Below are 19,093 nucleotides of genomic sequence, written 5' to 3' on the forward strand. Positions count from 1 at the left end.
GACTACTGTGCCTGTGCTCCAGGTCACACTCACCTCCCACAGTACAACCATCAGAGCAGAAGAAAGTAAGTTGGTGGAATCACTATCTTCCGACAAATGCCTCTTGCTGCAAGTATAGATTAAATGCATTTTCCCCTTGCTATGTAATTTTTTTTTAGATGTATGGGTATATAGCTTAGTGGAGTACTTGCCTACTATCCTGGGTTGATTCCAATAATTCCAAAAAGACACCTCTAATACTACCATACTCACAAAATTACAATTAGCATAATTGTGTATTTTTTCCCCTATGTGTATGTAAATGTTATACACATATCTCATGCTTGTTGGTATTGCTTTTCCACTAAAAGTTGGGAGCAGTGATGCATACATGTAATCCCAATACTAGGGAGACTGAGACAGGACAGGCTTGAGGCCAGCCTCAGCACTTAATGAGAACTTGTTTCAAAATAAAAAATATAAAGTGCTGGGAGTGTAGGTAGAAAGGAGACTGCCCCTGGGTTCAGTAACTAGTCGTGTGCGCGTGTGTGCACACACACACACACACACACACACACACACACACGCGCGCGCGCGCCATCATTTAAATACTTAAATATTTTTCAAGGACTGATAATCTCAAAGATACACTTTCTTAAACTTTAAAATTTAGGGTTTTTAGGGAAAATAATACAATGTGAACTCATGGTATTTAGTACATATTACAAAAGTGCTTTCAAAAAATGTCATACCAGCTGGGCGTGGTGGCGCACGCTTGTAATCCCAGCATTCGGGAGGCTGAGACTGGAGGATCACTGTTCGCAGACAGCCTCAGCTACTTAGTGAGGCCCTCTGTAACTCAGTGAGACCCTGTTTCAAAATAAAAATACAAAAATAGGGCAGGGGTGTAGCTCCAAATTCAAATGCCTCTGCGTTCCATCCCCAGACCCACACACATACACAAAAAAGTCATACCAATTTATTAGGCCACCAACTGATCTCTCTTGAGTCTTCAATTTGTATTTATGATATTGCTAGGGATACAGAAAACTTTAACCAAAATTAGTTACTAGTTATATTTCTTCTCTTAAAACTTATTCTCCTACTAGGGTATCTCTTCTCTCTGCAGGGAGTATGCTATTAGAGTAGAAAAGTGGAGGTTTTAAAGACCCAAATCCATCTTATGCCAAGAACAAGATAAATGTACCACTGCATGGTGAGGTACTTTCATCCATCCACTTACAAAAGGCAAATGTTAGTAGCACTAAACAGAGGATGTGATAAAAACAAATTTGATCATTTAACTTATATTCTGCACAGTCACTACAAAACCATCTACTACAAGTAAGAATTGGCTTTGAGACTTATATGAGCCCAATGTTACCCTTAATATTAATACCATTTTCTTTTTTATAATCAGGTACTTACATTTATCAAGCACTAGTTGAACACAACTGTCACGTTATCATTAACCTTCAGGACAACCATTTGGGGTGTGTACTAAAAAAAAACAAAACAAACAAACAAAAAAACCCCTGATTCTTAAGGAGGCCAAGTAACTTCCTTGAGGTCAACCCTGCCTCAGTATGAACCCAGGCAGCTTACATTTATCCCCCAATCAACAGGCTGTGACTCTGATGCTCTTAGCTTTTAGAGAAAGACAACTTGATACTTTAGCTGGGTATGGTGGCACATGCCTATAATCCTAGTACAGGAGGATCACAGGTTCGCTGCCAGCCTCAGCTACTAGTGAGGCCCTTTGGCAACTCAGATGCCGTTTCAAAATAAAGAATAAAAAATAGGGCTGGGGGTATAGCTCAGAGGTAGAATGCCCCTGGGTTCAATCCCCAGAACTGAAAACTAAAAAGATACTTGATAGGCTAACATATTGTTGTTTCCAAACGATCACATTTGAATGAGATTGTCACTATGGTCCAGACTGAACTGACAAAAAGGTGACTGAATCTAATGCTAGAACATGTTCCAGGAGTGATGCGTGTGAATCACACCCACCCCTGCCATCCCCACACCCCCAGTGCAGAAACTTCTGAACTCTGAAGCAACTCGGCTTGATTGTTCACCTTTGAGCAAGCTGGGCAAGCTGGGGTTGTTTCCCAGCAAGTACCGAAAGAGTGTTCAGTTACACAAGCTATCATTAACCTCTCTTTCTTCACGTCTTCTAGGCAAGAGCTCGACTTATTAAAGTAAGCCATGTTGCAAAAGTGGAAATTTGTTAACCTTCTCTTCTTACCTTTCCAAGCAAAAGTGCGTAGTGGTAGAGGAGGGGCCATATCTGCACTGATGACTGAGTTTATTACACTGTGAACTAAGGAAGGTAAAATCTACACACTCATTTTCCATACAAACATGCAACCAATACCCAATTTATCAATGTTAAACTCAATACAATAAAACATAGGTTCATACAAAAATGTTTTTTAACAATTTAAAACACAGGGTAAACAACTTTAACACTGACTAACACATCTGTGATATAGACATACACTACTAAATCCAGAGGATTATTCATTGTGACTAAATCAGGGATAAAAATCACTGAGTTTTCCATGATTTGTTTGCAATCACTCTTTCCCAAGTGCCTTTTGTACAAACTCATTTATCCTTGCAGTTAAGGTACTCTAAAATGTCAAAAGACTCGAGTGAAACATGACACAACAGTCTGGTATGTTATCATGATCTTCCTGCACTTGTTCTGCCTATCCATCAGTTCCTTAAATAATTTTCCTGCTTTGACTTGGAAGCATATCTAAGAGCGCATTCTTGGATAGTTTTATGCCTCTTAGATATTGCAACTACCTAAGAGGGTGTGTGGGAAAGTAAAGGCAAAGACAGGCAGGTTATGTATGTATATATCTTTTCCCAAAGAAGCCACTAAAACCAATGTTAATTGCAGTAAAACTTCATATATAGTCAGTCTTCAAATAAAGTAAGGGAAAACAGAAAGGACAGAAAGCTGGTTGTTTCCAGGATTAATTTACAGCATAGAGATGATTAGCCAGTAGGTCAGTTGTGAACAAGTAATAAGTACAGACATATGTTGGCTGTTACCAAAACCAATCTTGTATAAAAAATTTGGTTCAAGGGTTTAGCTTACATTCCCTCACCTACATTCTTATGGAAGGGAAAAGAGCTAGTTAGACTTGGGTCAATGGAAGATGAAGGAGTCAAAATAGACCAAGCCTGGAAATCCTCTCAGTAGACTTCTGCCCTCCCACTCACACAGGAGGGGAGCCTTCCACTGCGTCCCTATGTCTACTGCTCTGGATGTTCTCAGCAAAGAGGAAAGAAAAACATAAGCCAAATACACAAATATTAAGGCATATAAGCTGGATTATTTAATATTAGCAAGAACCAAAATGGAACTTAATAATGAAGGCGCAGTAATATTTTCCTCAAGAAAATAAACATATGAAGAAATATTTTCTAAAAATAAAATGTTTTATTTGAAAAGTCAGCCTCTTACACAAAGTCTTTATACTTTCACTTGTCAATTACAGTTGTATTTTAAGTTGAATATAATTCATTGACTGTCTATATCTGACTTAATTTAGAAGACATGAGGTTAAAAATAAAAATTTCATTATGATCTACCCTCCCCTCCTATCCTTATACTGACTCTTATTTTTCCACTCTTCAGGTAAGTGAAAAGGATCACAAAACTTTAGTTTTATATTGTTTATAAGAACTGTGTCCAATAATTCTAAGTATGACATAATTTTCTTATTTTAAGTCTTCTCAGAAAAAAAGAAATTATTTATCAAAACTAAGCATACTTCACAACTTCCCTCCCAATCTTATCTTTAGTTTGACTGGGGCCATATTTACTGGCCCTCTTGAATTTGCAAACACTGAAAATGTAAAACAGAACACCGTACACATACATTTCAGTCTACACTGAATAACTTACATACAGCTTTAAACTAGAAGCAAATATAAGTGAAACCACCCCCCCCCAAAAAAAAAAAAATCAAAGGGGAAAATTCCAAGGGGGAAAAAAAAGATTCCAGGGGCTGGGGGTCCAGTTCATGTGGTAGAGCGTGTGCTTTGCAAACTTGAAGCACTAGGTTAACCCCAGCATCACTTAAAAAAAAAAATAAAAAAAAATAAAAAAGCAACAGCAGCAAACAAATCAAACCAGACACACACAAAGTCTTTAATAGTTTCATAGTATAACTGAGGTTTTGGAAAAACCTACACTGAATTTGGCTGAGGCTTAAAATATTTGTCTATATTTGATCAAATGTATTGCATTTACTGAGCCACAAATATATAGTTTTGTAAATTTTAAACTTTTACAGTAAAAAAATACCAAGCAATTTCAAAAGGGACAATGATCTAGCCGGGTGTGGTGGCACATGCTTGTAATCCCAGCATTCAGGAGGCTGGGAACGGAGGATCACAGTTCAAGGACAGCCTCAACTACTTAGTGAGGCCCTCTGCAACTTAGTGAGACCCTGTTTCAAAATAAAAGAATAAGAAAATAGGGCAGGGGGTGTAGCTCGGAGGTCAAATGCCCCTGAGTTCCATGCCCAACCCGCAAAAATAAAAGGGACAATGATTTATAACCACTCAAAATGTCTTTGAACTGGGAACAAAAGCAGTAATTTAGAGGGGAAAAAAAAAAAAAGCTCAAGCACTTGGCTTCTAATAAGCATCCAGAAAAGGTACCCAAGGTGCTGACAAATACCATGTGGCTAAAACTGCTAAGATGTCTCCCAAGTTTTATCTTTCAGTTTCCTAACTAATAGCTAGCAGGCATATATGCCAGGCAACTATTAAAGCTAGAAAAATATTTTAGTCAGCATTTTATAAAATCTCCAACTTTTATCCGATATTTCTACTCATAAATGTTCCAGTAACAATGTCTGATAATATAAGCAACAATGAGACTATGTTTTAGAATTGCCTCAAACACGTTAGTTATTTTTTCCTTTTAATGTGACACTTAAAATAGATGAATTTGTCAGAATGGTTTAAAAAGTTAAGGCTCTCTAAAAACTAAAACTTAAGGCACATATCATAATCTTTTTGACACTATTAAAAGCTAAGATTAAAAAAAAAAAAACTATTTCTTTCCACATTCTTTGTCAACCACTCCTTTGCCAGAGCAAATGGTATTTTAAATTCAAGCTATTGGTAAGGAGTGAAACAAAAACTTCATCATTGAACACCTGGCATATTTTCCACACAAATGTCCACCATCTGTATTGAGCACCACTGATAAGACTACAGGCCAGAAGAATATTTTCAAAAGCCTTGGGTCACGAAATGCTCCATTCATCCTTCAGCTCCACAGGTTCAGACAGGACTCTCTTCCTCTTTGGGATCTCCCGTGCCTTTATACTCTGGAGATTCTGCTGCTTTAGTAACTTCTTTGGGCTTTTCATCAACATCTATTTTGGTCTCCTCCTCTTTAATTTCCTTTTTATTCTTCTCCTCTGCCTCCTGTTCTTTTGCCAGAAGTCGATAATTGATGCCCATGCCAATGAAGAGATAGATACCTGCGATAATTAGGATCACACCACACGACCAGTATGTGTATTTGTAGTCTCCATATTTGTCATTGAGACGACCTAAGATGCAAAATAAATAAATGAAATAAATAAAAAATAAATGACTATGTGGGCAAATGTGAACAAAAGTACTTTCCCAAACCAAGCTTAAGTGGAAGTGATTCAGAAGATATCAACTCAATCTCCAAGAGCGCACACATGACAAATCAGTATAAAAGAAATTGCGAAAAATTTCTTTCTGATCTTCTGTTTGTATTATCTCATTGGTTTTGGATGGTTCTGCATATTCTATTATTTTAGCAACTTGAAAAGCCTAACTCTTGGCAAATTTGAATTAAGAAAGACCTATGGATAACCTACAATTAATGTCCTCAACACATAATGGCTTTGGAAAAGTATTGCTCAGAAGTTGCTGAGACATTTTGTCTAAGGCCACAGAACTTCTTCCATCTCCAAGCAGCACCCAAGAGTGTCCTTGTGAACACCTTCCCTATGTTAGCAATGTCACCAAGAGCAATACTTCATCATCATTCCAAGTGCCTAAGCCACAAAGCAGTCAGATTCTACAGCCATCCGCATAGTGCAGCTGTTATACACAAGTTAGTAAGTGGCTGGACGTGGTGGCACTCGCCTATAATCCAAAGTGCTCAGGAGGCTAAGGCAGGACAACCTCCACTTCAGGGCCAGTCTGAGCAACTTAGTGAGACATTGTCTCAAAATAAAATTTACAAGGGCTGGGGGTATAGCTCAGAGATAAAGCACTTGCCTAGCATGTGTAACCCCTGGATTCAATCCCTAGTACAGGGGGCAGGAGAGCTAGAAAATAAATAGTTTAGTTAGCATTAAATCTAGAAATTGACTGAATTCTGCACCTTTAACCACCATGCTACAAGAAAACTGTCTAATGTTTCAAAAGTTAAGAATTTCAGAAACGGTATACTATCCTTTTCTCTTAAAGTTTTTTTTTTTTTTTTTTTTTTTTGGTGGTGGTACTGGGGTTCCTGGAAACCCTTCTATGTCCAGGCTACACTCCCAGACCTATTTTATATTTTTATTTGAAAACAGGGTCTCTTAAGCCAGCAAGGCTGGCTCCGAACAAGCGTGATCCTCCTGTCTCCGCCTCCCAAGTGCAGGGATTACAAGTGTGCAGCCACCATGCTCGGCTCTCTTAAAGTTCAAAGCCAGCCTCAGCTACTTAGTGAGGCTCTCAGCAACTTAGTGAAACCCTGTTTCCAAATAAAAGTATAAAATAGGTCTGGGAGTATAGTCCCAAAGTAGAAGAGCCTCTGGGTTCTACCCCACTACCAAAAAAAAAAAAAAAAAAAAAAAAATCTGTTTAGGGCTGGGATATAGCTCAGTGGCAAAGTGCTTGCCTGGCAAGTGTACCACCCTGGGTTTGATCCCCAGTCCAAAAGACATTAAAAAAAAAAAAAAAAAAAAAGACCCCCTTTAAAAATCTTTCTTTTTTTGGAAGGTCTAGGGGCATTTGACCTCTGAGCTACAGCCCCTGCCCTATTTTTATTCTTTATTTTGAAACCAGGTCTCACTGAGTTGCAGAGGGCCTAAGTAGCTGAGTCTGTCTGCGAACCACAATCCTCCAGTCTCAGCTTCCCAAATGCTGGAATTACAACCGTGCACCACCATGCCCGGCTAAAAAAAATCTTTTTAACTTTTGGCCTTGGACAAATGCCTAAGCCTCTTCTGAGCAACACTTTTCTACTTCATATCTCTAGGAACCAACTTCAGCTTGCAAGGCTCTGCATGGCCCTGCCCCATTTGTCTGTCCAGCCTTGGTTCCTATCCCTGTGTCTTTGTACCTGCTCTTCTGTCTGTATTCTTTTCCCACCTTTTCCTGAAGTGTCCCTGTTTCTTACAAGTCTTAAGCTCAGGTGACTGTTTCTGGAGGAAGCTTTCCTTGCCCCAATTTCCAGCTCCAGGCCCCCATTTTCTTCTTTCCTACCTTTCTTGTAGCACTTGCCACATCTGATCAACATTTCTCCTCTTCACTGATTTGTGGATGTTATGTCCTTTACCCACTCTATGATAGAGGCTCAACAAATACTACTGAATGAATGAAACCCTGAATTAGAAAACCATGTGGAAGCTGGGTGTGGTGGTGCATGCTTGTAATCCCAGTACTTGGGAGGTTGAGAGAGGAGGATCAAAGTTTCACAGCTACTTAGTGAGGCCCTCTGCCAAAATAAAGAATGAAAAACCCTGTTTCAAAATAAAGAATGAAAACTAGGGCTGGGGATATAGCTTGGAGGTAGGGAAAAAAAAAAAAAAAAAAAAGAAAACCACATGGAATTACATTTGAACTGGATTACATGAAGTATAGCCACATAAGGGAATTTTACCCTCATCTTTAAGAGTTAACAGGGCTGGGCATGGTGGCACACACTTGTAATCCCAGCATTTGGGAGGCTGAGACAAGAGGATCTGGGTTCACAGACAACCTCAGCTATTAGTGAAGGCTTCTGCAACTCAGTGAAACCCTGCTTCAAAATAAAGATAAAACATGGGTCGGGGGTATAGCTCAGAGGTAGACTGCTCCTGGGTTGCTCCCCCAGTATTGAAAAAAAAGAAAAAGAAAAAGAACAATAAGCCAATAAAATTTTGGAATCTATGCTGCTTCTTCACTTAAGAAATGGGGATTAACACAGTCCAACCTCATGAGATACAGCAGAATACATGTGTTTAGTACAGTCACTGACATACCATGAGCTTACATGATAGTTTCTATTATACTGTTATTACCAAAATAAATTCCACTATTAATACGAAATCTACACCACATCTTTTAATGGCCAGGTTGTTTTTCTGCCAATATTCACTTTTGTAATAATATTTTATCTTTCCTTTTATTTTTGATGGTTCTCTTTGATCCTCTATTTTCACAACTATGCTGTGCCAAGTATCATACCAGCATTGAGGTCATAAAAGTGAGAAAGACCTATTTTTTGCTACCAAATAACTCACTAATCTCTGATTTCTATCACTGTCCCAATCCTGTATGCCTGTTTTATAATAACAGAGACATGAAAGTAGATAAACATACTATACCTAAAAGTGGTGGCCCCAGGAGGACAGGACAGCATTCCACAATGGTCACCAATCCCACTGCGCTGGAGAATCTCTGGGGTCCAATGAGGTCCATCAGTGTTTCAAACAATACGGAGCTGAGCCACCCAAAGGCAAATCCGAAGACTCCGGCGTAGACACAGAACCCAACGTAGGTGTCAGATAAAGGTGCTAGCAAATGACACACTCCGTTTGCAATAACAGAAGCAGCAAAGAAATACTGGATACGAGGTCTTATCCACTTTGTGTTTGCTACAAGTCCCATAGAAGGTCTGGCTACCATGTCAACAAAAGCCAGAATAGAAAGAAGGAAAGCTGCTTTCTCACTAGAAAAATGCTTACTCTTGCCATAATTACTAAGAAACACCAAAGGTGTAAAGAGTCCAAAAAACATGAGCACATTTCCAGAGAGATATAGCAAAAAGCCTCTGTGGGTAAACAAGGACAAGTCCAAGAATTTATTAACTGTTTGCAAGACTGATTTTTTTTCTTTTTTGGGGTTTCCTCCAATAAGATCTGTACTTGCATCACCTGCTTCTTTTTTTCCAGCTTCCTGTAAGGAATCTTTGGATGGAATTTGCACTGTCTTTGTTGGTTTGGGCCCTATGGGTCGCATGAGGGATCCAGCTACACAGCAGTTTAGTAGGAGGCCCCCAAGAATTAGGAAGCTTCCTCTCCAGCCAAAAATACCAAAGAAAGCCTGATTGAGGGGAGCCAGGGTCGAAAGGAATACAGGACTGCCTGCCATGGCCAGTCCATTGGCTAATGGTCGCTTTTTGTAAAAATACTTGCCAATCATGGTGAGAGCCGGATTCAAGTTGAAGGCAAGCCCAAGACCTAGGGAAAAAAGGCAAAAATATGCTGTAATAAATATGAGAGGTATCTTCAAAATTACTTAATCAAAGTAATTAAAATAAGTATAAGTAGTTAAAAAAGAGAAAAAGATGCTCATGTTATAGATGACAAAGATGCTCATGTTATAGATGACACAATACATAGTGGTTTAAAGTATGGGTTCTAAAACAGCCCCCCCCCGTGGATGCACATCTCCGTATCATTACGTACTGGGTGGCTGATCTCAGACATATGAACCTTTTTATGAGTGTTTCCTAATATTTAAAACAGACAGGAAGAACTGCTATGCCCAAGAAGAGCTGTAAAGCACTTAGAAAAGTGTCTAACATAAGAGTTACATTGTGGGAAATATTTTTATTACTGTTGTTTTTGTCAAATCTAACAAAAGCACCTGCAGGATTATTATAACCAGGAAAGGTCATTAAGTAGACAGTTACCAAATAAATTAGTCAAGATAGATTTACAACAGAAAATGCATACAAAATGACCCCTTTCATCTGGGCTAAGTGGCACATGTTTGTAATCCCAGTGACCCTAGAAGTTGAGGCAGGAGGATTACAAGGTCGAGGTCAGCCTGAGCAATTTAGTGATACCTGGTCTCGAAATAAAATATAAAAAGGATAGAGGTCAATGGTAGAGAGCTTGCCTAGCACGTATGAAATTCTGAGTTCAGACCTCATTACAGCAAGAAACAAAACCAAAGACCTTTTCACTATGGCACCAAAAATGAAAAAATATGCCATTTATAGGGCTCAAACTGAAATTTCCTGAGGCCAGATTATTAAAAATAACACATCACCACACACACACACACATTTTGGGCAAATAAAAACACAATGCTGTCAAGATGTAAGGGTTCCTCAAAAAAAAAAAAAAAAAAAAATAATTCAGACCTGAAATGTATATAAGCATTTAATATAACAAAAAAGTGGCATTTAAATTGAGAAAACTGAATTACTAAATGAACAGTGCTAACACAAGTCAATACTCAAAAGAATTCTGTAGATGCTCTCCCTGCTACCAATCTCCAAGCCATTCCCAGAGGCTTACACCAACAAACCAGAACAGGTACCAGCCTGCTTCAAACCTGGAATGGCTTCCTGTCTACATTTGCCCTGGCCCTAGCTTTCCTGTACGACCAGACACACCATTTCACGTGTGTTGATAAGAAGCATGCTGCTGTTTAGGGTCTATGTCCCCCGAGATCTTCAAAAAGCTGCTTCCCTGTTATTCAGATTTCTATTTAAAGGCATCTCTTCAGTGAGCCTGTGTTACCAGCCCTATCCTTCCCTTTCATAACTTTTTATTTTACACCTTAATATAGTATTTTATTTTACCTGGATTTTTAAAAATTTATATATTTGTATGTCATACTGTCTGCCTCATCTCATTAAAATACATGAGTTTCTGACATGTTGCTCTATTTTGACAGCACCTCAAGTGGCTCCTGACTTATCTATGATTGTTTCTCAATAACTATTTCATGAATAAATTAATGAGAGCAAATGAATCAACTGTCCCATGTGGAAATGAATTTTCAGCTGGATGCCAGTGGCATTCACCAGTAATCCCAGTACTTGAGAGGCTAAAACAGGAGGATTGCAAATTCAAGGCCAGCCTCAGCAACTCACTAAAGATTGTCTCAAAATAAAAAAAGCTGCAGGGTAGATATAGCTCAGTGGTAGAGTGTTCCTGGGTACAATCTCTGTACCACACACAAATATATGTAGACATTATAAAAAAAAAACCCACCTAGGAACACAGATTTATATACTGATGTTCAGAGAAGCATGAATACCCAAAAAGATAGAAATAACTCAAGTGTTCAAAAGAAAAATAGAAAAAACAAATATGGCACATACATACATCAGAATAGTATTCAGCCTTAAAAAGGAAGATTTTAAGAAATAATACACAACATGGATGAACTCTAAATCATTATGCTAAGTTAAATAAGCCTGTCATGCCAGGCGTGGTGGCACACGCTTATAATCCCCGCGCTTGGGAGGTGGAGACAGGAGGATCGCACAGGTTCATAGTGAGCCCCGCTGGCTTAAGAGACCCTGTTTCCAAATAAAGAGGTCTGGGAGTGGAGCCTGAAGGTAGAAGGGTTTCCAGGAACCCTAGTACCACCACCACCAAAAAAAAAAAAAGCCTATCACACAATTACAAATACTGCAAAACACCATCCATCTGCACAGGGCACCTACAATAATCTAATTCATAGAAACAAAAAGTAGGCTGGGCATGGTGGCGCATGCTTGTAATCCCTGCGCTTGGGAGGCTGAGACAGGAGGATCGCACAGGTTCAAAGCCAGTCTCAGCTACTAGTGAGGCTTTCAGTAACTTAGTGAGACCCTGTTTCCAAAAAAATATAAAAAAGGTCTGGGAGTATAGCCCGAAGGTAGAAAGCCTCTGGGTTCCACCCCCAGTACCACCAAAAAAAAAAAAGAAACAAAAAGTAGAATAGTAGTTGTGAGGGGCAACAGTGGCTGGAAGAGGAATGGGGAATTACTGGTTAATGGGTATACTTGAGTTTTATAAGAATAAAAAGTTCTGGAGATAAATGACTTTGGGTTTGATCTTCAGCACTACACAAACAGAAAAAAAAAAATACAACAGTTTCCCTTAAGGACCCTAAATGATCAATAATTAACCAATAGATTGGTTAAATAAAATAATATATCTAATGGAAAGATGAAATTCGTTATATATTAGATTTCTTAATGACATGGAAAGATGTCAATGATACACTGTTAAGCAGGAAAAAAAAACCCTGATGACAAAACAGAAAATCTGATCCTTTTTTGTCCTAAAAAATAAAGTTTTTAGAGGCCGGATGTAGGGGCGCATGCTTGTAATCCCTGCGCTTGGGAGGCTGAGACAGGAGGATCACGCAGGTTCAAAGCCAGCCTCAGCAACGTAGTGAGACCCTGTTTCTAAATAAAGTATAAAAATAGGTCTGGGAGTGTATCCTGGAGGTAGAAAGCCTCTGGGTTCCACCCCCAGTACCACCACCAAAAAACAAAAAAAAAGTTTTTATACAGAAAAATAAACAAATAGAAGGACATCAGAAAGCTAATAGTGATACCTTTGGGATGGAGAAATTCTGGGCTCTCTCCGTTTTTGGTGCTATGGATTGAATCCAAGGGCATTCTATGTAGAACTCTGAGGGACACCGTCAGCCCTTTTAATTTTTTTGTTTTAAAATAGGGTCTTGCTAAGTTACTGATAGGCCTCACACTTGCAACTTTTCTATCTTAGCCTCCCAAGTACTGCGATCACTGTGCTCAGCTCTTCTCCTTTTCCTTCCTTCCTCCTCCTCCTTTTTTTTTTTTTTTTTTTTTTTTTTGGTGCTACCAGATAATGAACCCAGGGGCAATCTTCCTCTGAGCTATATCCCCTGCCCTAGGTTGCTGAGTCTTACAACACAACTGAGGCTGTCCTTGAATCTGCAATTCTCCTGTCTCAACCTCCAAAGTACTAGATTTACTTTTTATGCACCACCACAACTCTTAATGCTTTTCTAATAATTTATCTACAGCTCTTCAAAATAAATCATTTCTGCTAAGAATTTCCTTTAAAAGATCTGAAAACTGAATGTAGGTGAATACAAAATAACCAGCAAGAAACTGTGCTTGAAGATGAAGCCCCCGAGCACCTCACCTCCAATGACTCCAATACATAAGTAAAGTTCCTGCACAGTGTTACAGAAAGAAGCTGCAATCAAGCCACAGCCTGACAAGCAGCCCCCAGCGATCATGACTGGACGACTGCCATATTTGTTCACCAGGATGCTGCTGATAGGACCTAGGAGAGAAGAAATAAGTTAGTAGCATAAAGGAAGCTTACCCCTGCACATCTACACAAGGCAAAAAAACAAAACAAAACAAAAAAACACCACCACCACCACCACCAACAGCAAGTCCTCCAAAATAAAGGCAACAGCAAGAATATTGCTTTCTTTATTCATGAATATGTATACTGGAAAATAAAAATGCTTCAACATAATTATGTATGTTCTATATCTACAACTACTGCATAGAACCTTATTGAAATAGAAAAGACAGCTAGGTGTGGTGGCACATGCTTGTAATCCCAGCATTCAGGAGGCTGAGAACAGAGGATGACAGTTCGCAGACAGCCTCAGCTATTTAGTGAGGCCCTTTGCAACTTAATGAGACCCTGTTTCAAAATAAAGAATAAAAAATAGGGCAGGGGGTGTAGCTCATAGATCAAATGCCCCTGGGTTCCATCCTCAGACCCAAGAAAGAAAGAAAGAAAGAAAGAAAGAAAGAAAGAAAGAAAGAAAGAAAGAAAGAAAGAAAGAAAGAACCGACCCCGGTCCATCATTAGTCTTTCTCTGTTAAGATAGAACAGTCTGGACCCACCTTGATAATAAATGTTTACAGGGCATTTGATGTATGTAGGATAAGTTTACTATTTTAATTCTTGGACAGGCACAATGGCATAATGAGATGTATGAACATGTCTCAATAGTTTGACTTAAAAGCATTATTTATACATATAAATGTGGCTTGTCTTATTTTTACAAAAGAAAAAAAGACAAAAACACAATAATTGTTTTCATATTTAAGTAGTTTCATAGGTTGATAATTTCAATTAAAAAAAAAAAAACAATTGTTAGCTGGGGGTTGGTACACGCCTGTAATCCCAGTACTTGGGAAGCTGAGACAGAAGGATCTCAGGTTCAAGAATAGCCTCTGTAACTTACTAAGACTCAGTAATCTAACAAGACCCTGTTTCAAAATAAAATATAAAAATAGGGCTAGGGATGTAGCTCAGAGGTAGAATGCCCTTGGGTTCAATCCTCAGCAACACACACACCTTTCAGTTACTGCTAGATGTCTCAAAGTAATGAACTGAATATATCTTTCAAATTTACTTGGTTCTAGTCCTATATTACTTTGTTTCATGGTAGCAATACTGTTTAAAAGGAGAAGAAGCCGGGCGTGGTGGCACACGCTTGTAATCCCAGCATTCGGGAGGCAGACACTAGAGGATCATGGTTCGTGGACAGCCTCAGCTACTTAGTGAGGCCCTCTGCAACTCAGTGGGACCGGGTTTCAAAAAAAGAATAAAAAATAGGGCAGGGGGTGTAGCTCGCAGGTTGAATGTCCCTGGGTTCCATCCCCAGACCCGCTAAAAAAAAAAAAAAAAAAAAAAAAGCTTATGAAGAAGACTAAGTAAGATAACAGTCAATTTTATAAAGTTAGGTCTAACAGACTCAAGACTAAAGAAAAGAATAGGTTACCTAAGTAACCAGATTAAATTTCCTCTGCTAGATGCATACAAAAATATTTAAGTTTTTCTTGAATACCAGAGAAAGAACCATATGAAAAAGTATCATCAGTACGTGGGAGGCTGAGACAAGAGGATTGCAGGTTCAAGGACAGTCATAGTGATACTGAAAATATAAATTTGTACTTTCATGTTAAAAAAAGAAAAAAAAACAAAAACAAAAACAAAAGTAAGCAACTAAGATCTTCTTCCCCAACAATATACTTATACTCTAATTATGTAACTCTATCTCAAAGCAAAACACTATAAAATAAAAGAAAGCCACTCGTAGCTCAAAACATACTATTATTCAGAGTGTACTATCAGTTCACAAGGTAAGGATTATGACAACTGTAAAAGTGATGAAAAATCTTTTTTTTTTTTTTTCTTTTTGCAGGTCTGGGGATGGAACCCAGAGGCATTTGACCTCCGAGCTACACCCTCTGCCCTATTTTTTATTCTTTATTTTTGAAACAGAGTCTCACTAAGTTGCAGAAGTCCTCACTAAGGAGCTGAGGCTGTCCGCAAACCATAATCCTCTGGTCTCAGCCTCCCGAATGCTGGAATTACAAGCGTGCGCTACCATGCCGGGTGTGATGAAAATTCTAAGGGACATTGTCATTTAGAAACCAATTAAAAATAAAAAAAAAACACCCCATTTAATAAATATTCTGCTATAAAGTTCATGACAGGTGATTTGTCCTTCAACTATATGATTTGCCCTTCAGCATTATTTCAGGTAGGATGGCCTTGATTAGATATCATCAAAAAATAGAAAGGGGGTAGTATATAGGCCTATTACAACACAAATTCAGAAAAATGTGCTAGTTATCTCACTAACTGGGTGAGTACAAAGGAGGAACTGTTTCCCCAAAGGAAAGTGTCATGTGCAATTAGCACAACTGACATCACTTTTGATGCAAAATGCAAGTGACTCCCAAGCTCTTAGGCAGCTTAGAATTGCAACATGTGACCCTCTGGTTTGCAGTCAGTTTAAAGACACACTGAGCACCTGGAGCACCTCCAGATAATATTTATGCCCATTTCTTCAAGCCATCATAGTAAAAACGTGATTAGAAATTCTGGCTAATTGGAGTTCAAAGCCTGTAAAATTATTGGCTCTCAGAAGCTGAATAATGTCCAAAATCCCTTTTAATTTCTCTGAACTTAATAAAACATAAGTACTACAAATTAGCACTTAATTAAAAATGTATTTGAAAGACACAACAGGCCTATGTTCAGATATAAAAAGCACAAAAAGATATATAGTTAAAAAAAAAAAAATTAGGTCTCCCAACTCCTGCTTCCAGCCATCCAGTTATCTTTCTCCAAGACAACGGTTTCTTTTGTAGGGAAAAAAATATTATATACAAAATTTTTTAAACCAGGTGTGGTGGCATATTTTTGTAATCTCAGTACTTGGGATGCTGAGACTAAAGGATTGCAGGTTTGAGACCAGCCTCAGAAATTTAGTAAGGCCCTCCTCAACCTAGCAAGACCCTGTTTGAAAATAAAATGGTCTGGGGGGAAGGGGGTGTAGTTCAGACATAGAATACCTTTGGGTTCAATCCCTAGTACCACTAAAAAAAAAAAAAACAATTTGGGGGTGGGGTGGGACCTAGGCGTGTTCTACCTCTGAGCTATACCCTCAGCCGTGTGTGTGTGTGTGTGTGTGTGTGTGTGTGTGTGTGTGTGTGTGTTTTATTGGGGCTTGAACCAGATGCATTCTACTACATCCCCAGCCCTACTTTATTTTTTATAATGAAGCAGGATGATCTCGAACTTGTGGGGCTCCTGTCTTGCCTCAGCTTCCCAAGTACTTGGATTACAAGAAATTCATGACCATGCCTGGTTTCTACTTTTAACTTTTGAAATAGGCTTCACTGTGTATCACAAAAATAAAGGAATTATAAATTTCTCAGCTAGGTGCAGTGGTAAATGCCTGTATTCCCAATAATTAGGAGGCTGAGATAGGAGGGTTGCAGGTTCAATATCAGCCTCAGCAACTTAGTGAGATTTTCAACAATCTAGTGAGACCCTATATCAAAACAAAAAATAAAATAGGGCTGGGGATGTAGCTCAGAGGTAGAGTATCCCTGGGTTCAACCCCTAGTACTGCAAGTAAATAAGTAAAAACAAAAAAGAGCTATATGTAAGTACAATCTAAAGCAGCACAAAAATATCAAAGTAACAGTCGGACATTGTGGCATATGCCTATAATCCCAGTACTTGGGAGAGACTGAGACAAGAGAATCATAGGTTGAAGATCAACCTCAGCAATTAAAGACTCTCAGTAACTTATGGAGTCAAAACAAAAATAAAAAAACGAGCTAGGGGTGTAGCTCAGAGGTAGAATGCCTCTGGGTTCAATTCCTTATACCAGACAGAGAGAAACACCAGAAGTGAAAATTTATCTAAATAAGGCAACATAAGACATTATAAATACCAGTAAACAAAACACTTGGCTTTAGAATTTACAACATGTCAAAACACAAAAACAGAACGTTAGGAAATGTTTTTGTGGTACCAGGGTGCAATCCAGGGGCCTTCTACCTCTGAGCTACACCTTCAGCTCTTTTTTTCTTATTTGGAAACAGGGTCTTGCCGAGAACCTCACAAGTTGCTGAGGCTGATCGTGAACGTGTGATCCTCCTGTCTCAGCCTCCTAAGTACTGGGATTACAAGTGTATACCACCTGGTCCAGCTGTACACATTGCTTTTATGAGAGCTTTTTTAAGTTCAGTGATACCTGAGTTGGAGCAAAAGTGCATTAGTTCTCATTTCTATTTCAGAAAAGCATAGTGGAATAAACAGGAAGAGCTGTCATTATTATCAAAAAGGAAAAACATGACCCTAAACACAAAACTTCAAGAAATAACACTTCAAAACATTAGTAGCTGGGTGTGATGGCGCATGCTTATAATCTGAGCATTTGGGAAGCTGAGACAGGATGATTGCAGTTCGGGGACAGCCTCAGCTAACTTAGTGAGGCCCTTTGCAAATCAGTGAGACCCTGTTTCAAAATAAAGAATAAAAAATAGGGCAGGGGGTGTAGCTCGGAGGTTGAATGCCCCTGGATTTCATTCCCCCAACAATTAATAAATAAAATAAAAATAAAAAGACTAAAAAAATAGATCTGGAGGTGTAGTTTGGAGGTACAATGCTCTGGATTCCATCCCCGGTACCACAAAAATTAAAAAGAAATTTTTTTTAAATTAAGAAAACCAACATACTTTAGTAAAACATTCTAAAAAAAATGTTACTTTACACAGACTGGCTGTTTAATGAAAAAGATCAAGCCATTATGATTGTGAGCACTTACCTCCAGCATACATGACAGCCAACATGATGGAGGATATCCATGACACTTCACTGGTAGTGGCATTGAATATACCTTCAATTTCTTTAAAGAAGACGGTAATGGATTTGGGAAACGCATAAGAGAAGCCAATAGAGATGAAAGCTCCAACTACCACTGCCCACCCCCAGCCTCCATCTGGGGGGGTATATCCCACTGGTCCTCCAATTGCTGGTGGCATTTTCAGTACAGATGAATTCCAAAATGTAGCTCGAAGTCAAATATCTGAAGGATATAAAATTAAAATAGTTATGTCACCATAAAACATGCCTCACAAAACCCATTTGTGCAATAATTACGTGTGTGTGTGTCTGTGTGTTGTAGGCCTTCATCTCTAAATCTTGGCAGAGTTCCTAAGTCCCTTGTAATTTCTTAAGTAATAAGAGTAATAGGAGTATCTTTTATTTTTGTAAAAAGCTCCAGAAAACGGAGTGTTAATCACCACAAGTCCTTCCATCGTACCTGAGTTTGGTTTTTATTTTTGCAGTACCGTTTGTGGATCAAGTAGGGCCTCTCACATCAAGCAGGGCAAACCCTTGACCACTGATCTAAACTCCCAGCCCCATCTTTGTTTTAAGTCAACTTCCACCCTATACTAACAACTCATCTTGTACATTAGCAACTCCATTTCAGATTACCTCCACTCAGACTACATTACAGCAATAAATAAAGGTCAGAGATGACAAGCTCATTCTTGACTACCATGTTCTTTAGTCTAAAAACATAAGCCATAATGTTGATAGCATCTTTTTTTCTTTCTTAATGGAGCTGGGAATTGAACCCAAGGGCACTATCACTGAGCTACAACCCCAAGCCCTTATATGAAACAGGGTCTCAATTTTCCCAAAATTGCACAAGCTGGCCTTGGACTTGCAATCCTCTTGTCTTAGCCTCCCAAGTACTGGGATTACAAAAATGCAGCTATTAAAAACAGGCAAAAAGATCTGCACTATACTTCACTGAAGATACACAGATGACAGAAAAA

General features: G+C 38.7%; 1 protein-coding gene across 1 annotated transcript; it reads right to left on the bottom strand.

Annotated features, from left to right (window-relative positions):
* Positions 1-5,298: 5,298 nt before the first annotated feature.
* Positions 5,299-18,289, bottom strand: SLC16A1 (solute carrier family 16 member 1; the record flags this gene model as incomplete). The annotated part of the gene is made up of 4 exons (XM_080690428.1): positions 5,299-5,573; positions 8,577-9,431; positions 13,116-13,259; positions 18,073-18,289. The coding sequence occupies 4 exons, from the start codon at positions 18,287-18,289 to the stop codon at positions 5,299-5,301; spliced, it is 1,491 nt and encodes a 496-aa protein (XP_080546554.1).
* Positions 18,290-19,093: the final 804 nt, after the last annotated feature.

Source organism: Muscardinus avellanarius (genome assembly GCF_963383645.1).
Source record: "Muscardinus avellanarius genome assembly, chromosome: 3".
Taxonomy (NCBI): domain Eukaryota; kingdom Metazoa; phylum Chordata; class Mammalia; order Rodentia; family Gliridae; genus Muscardinus; species Muscardinus avellanarius.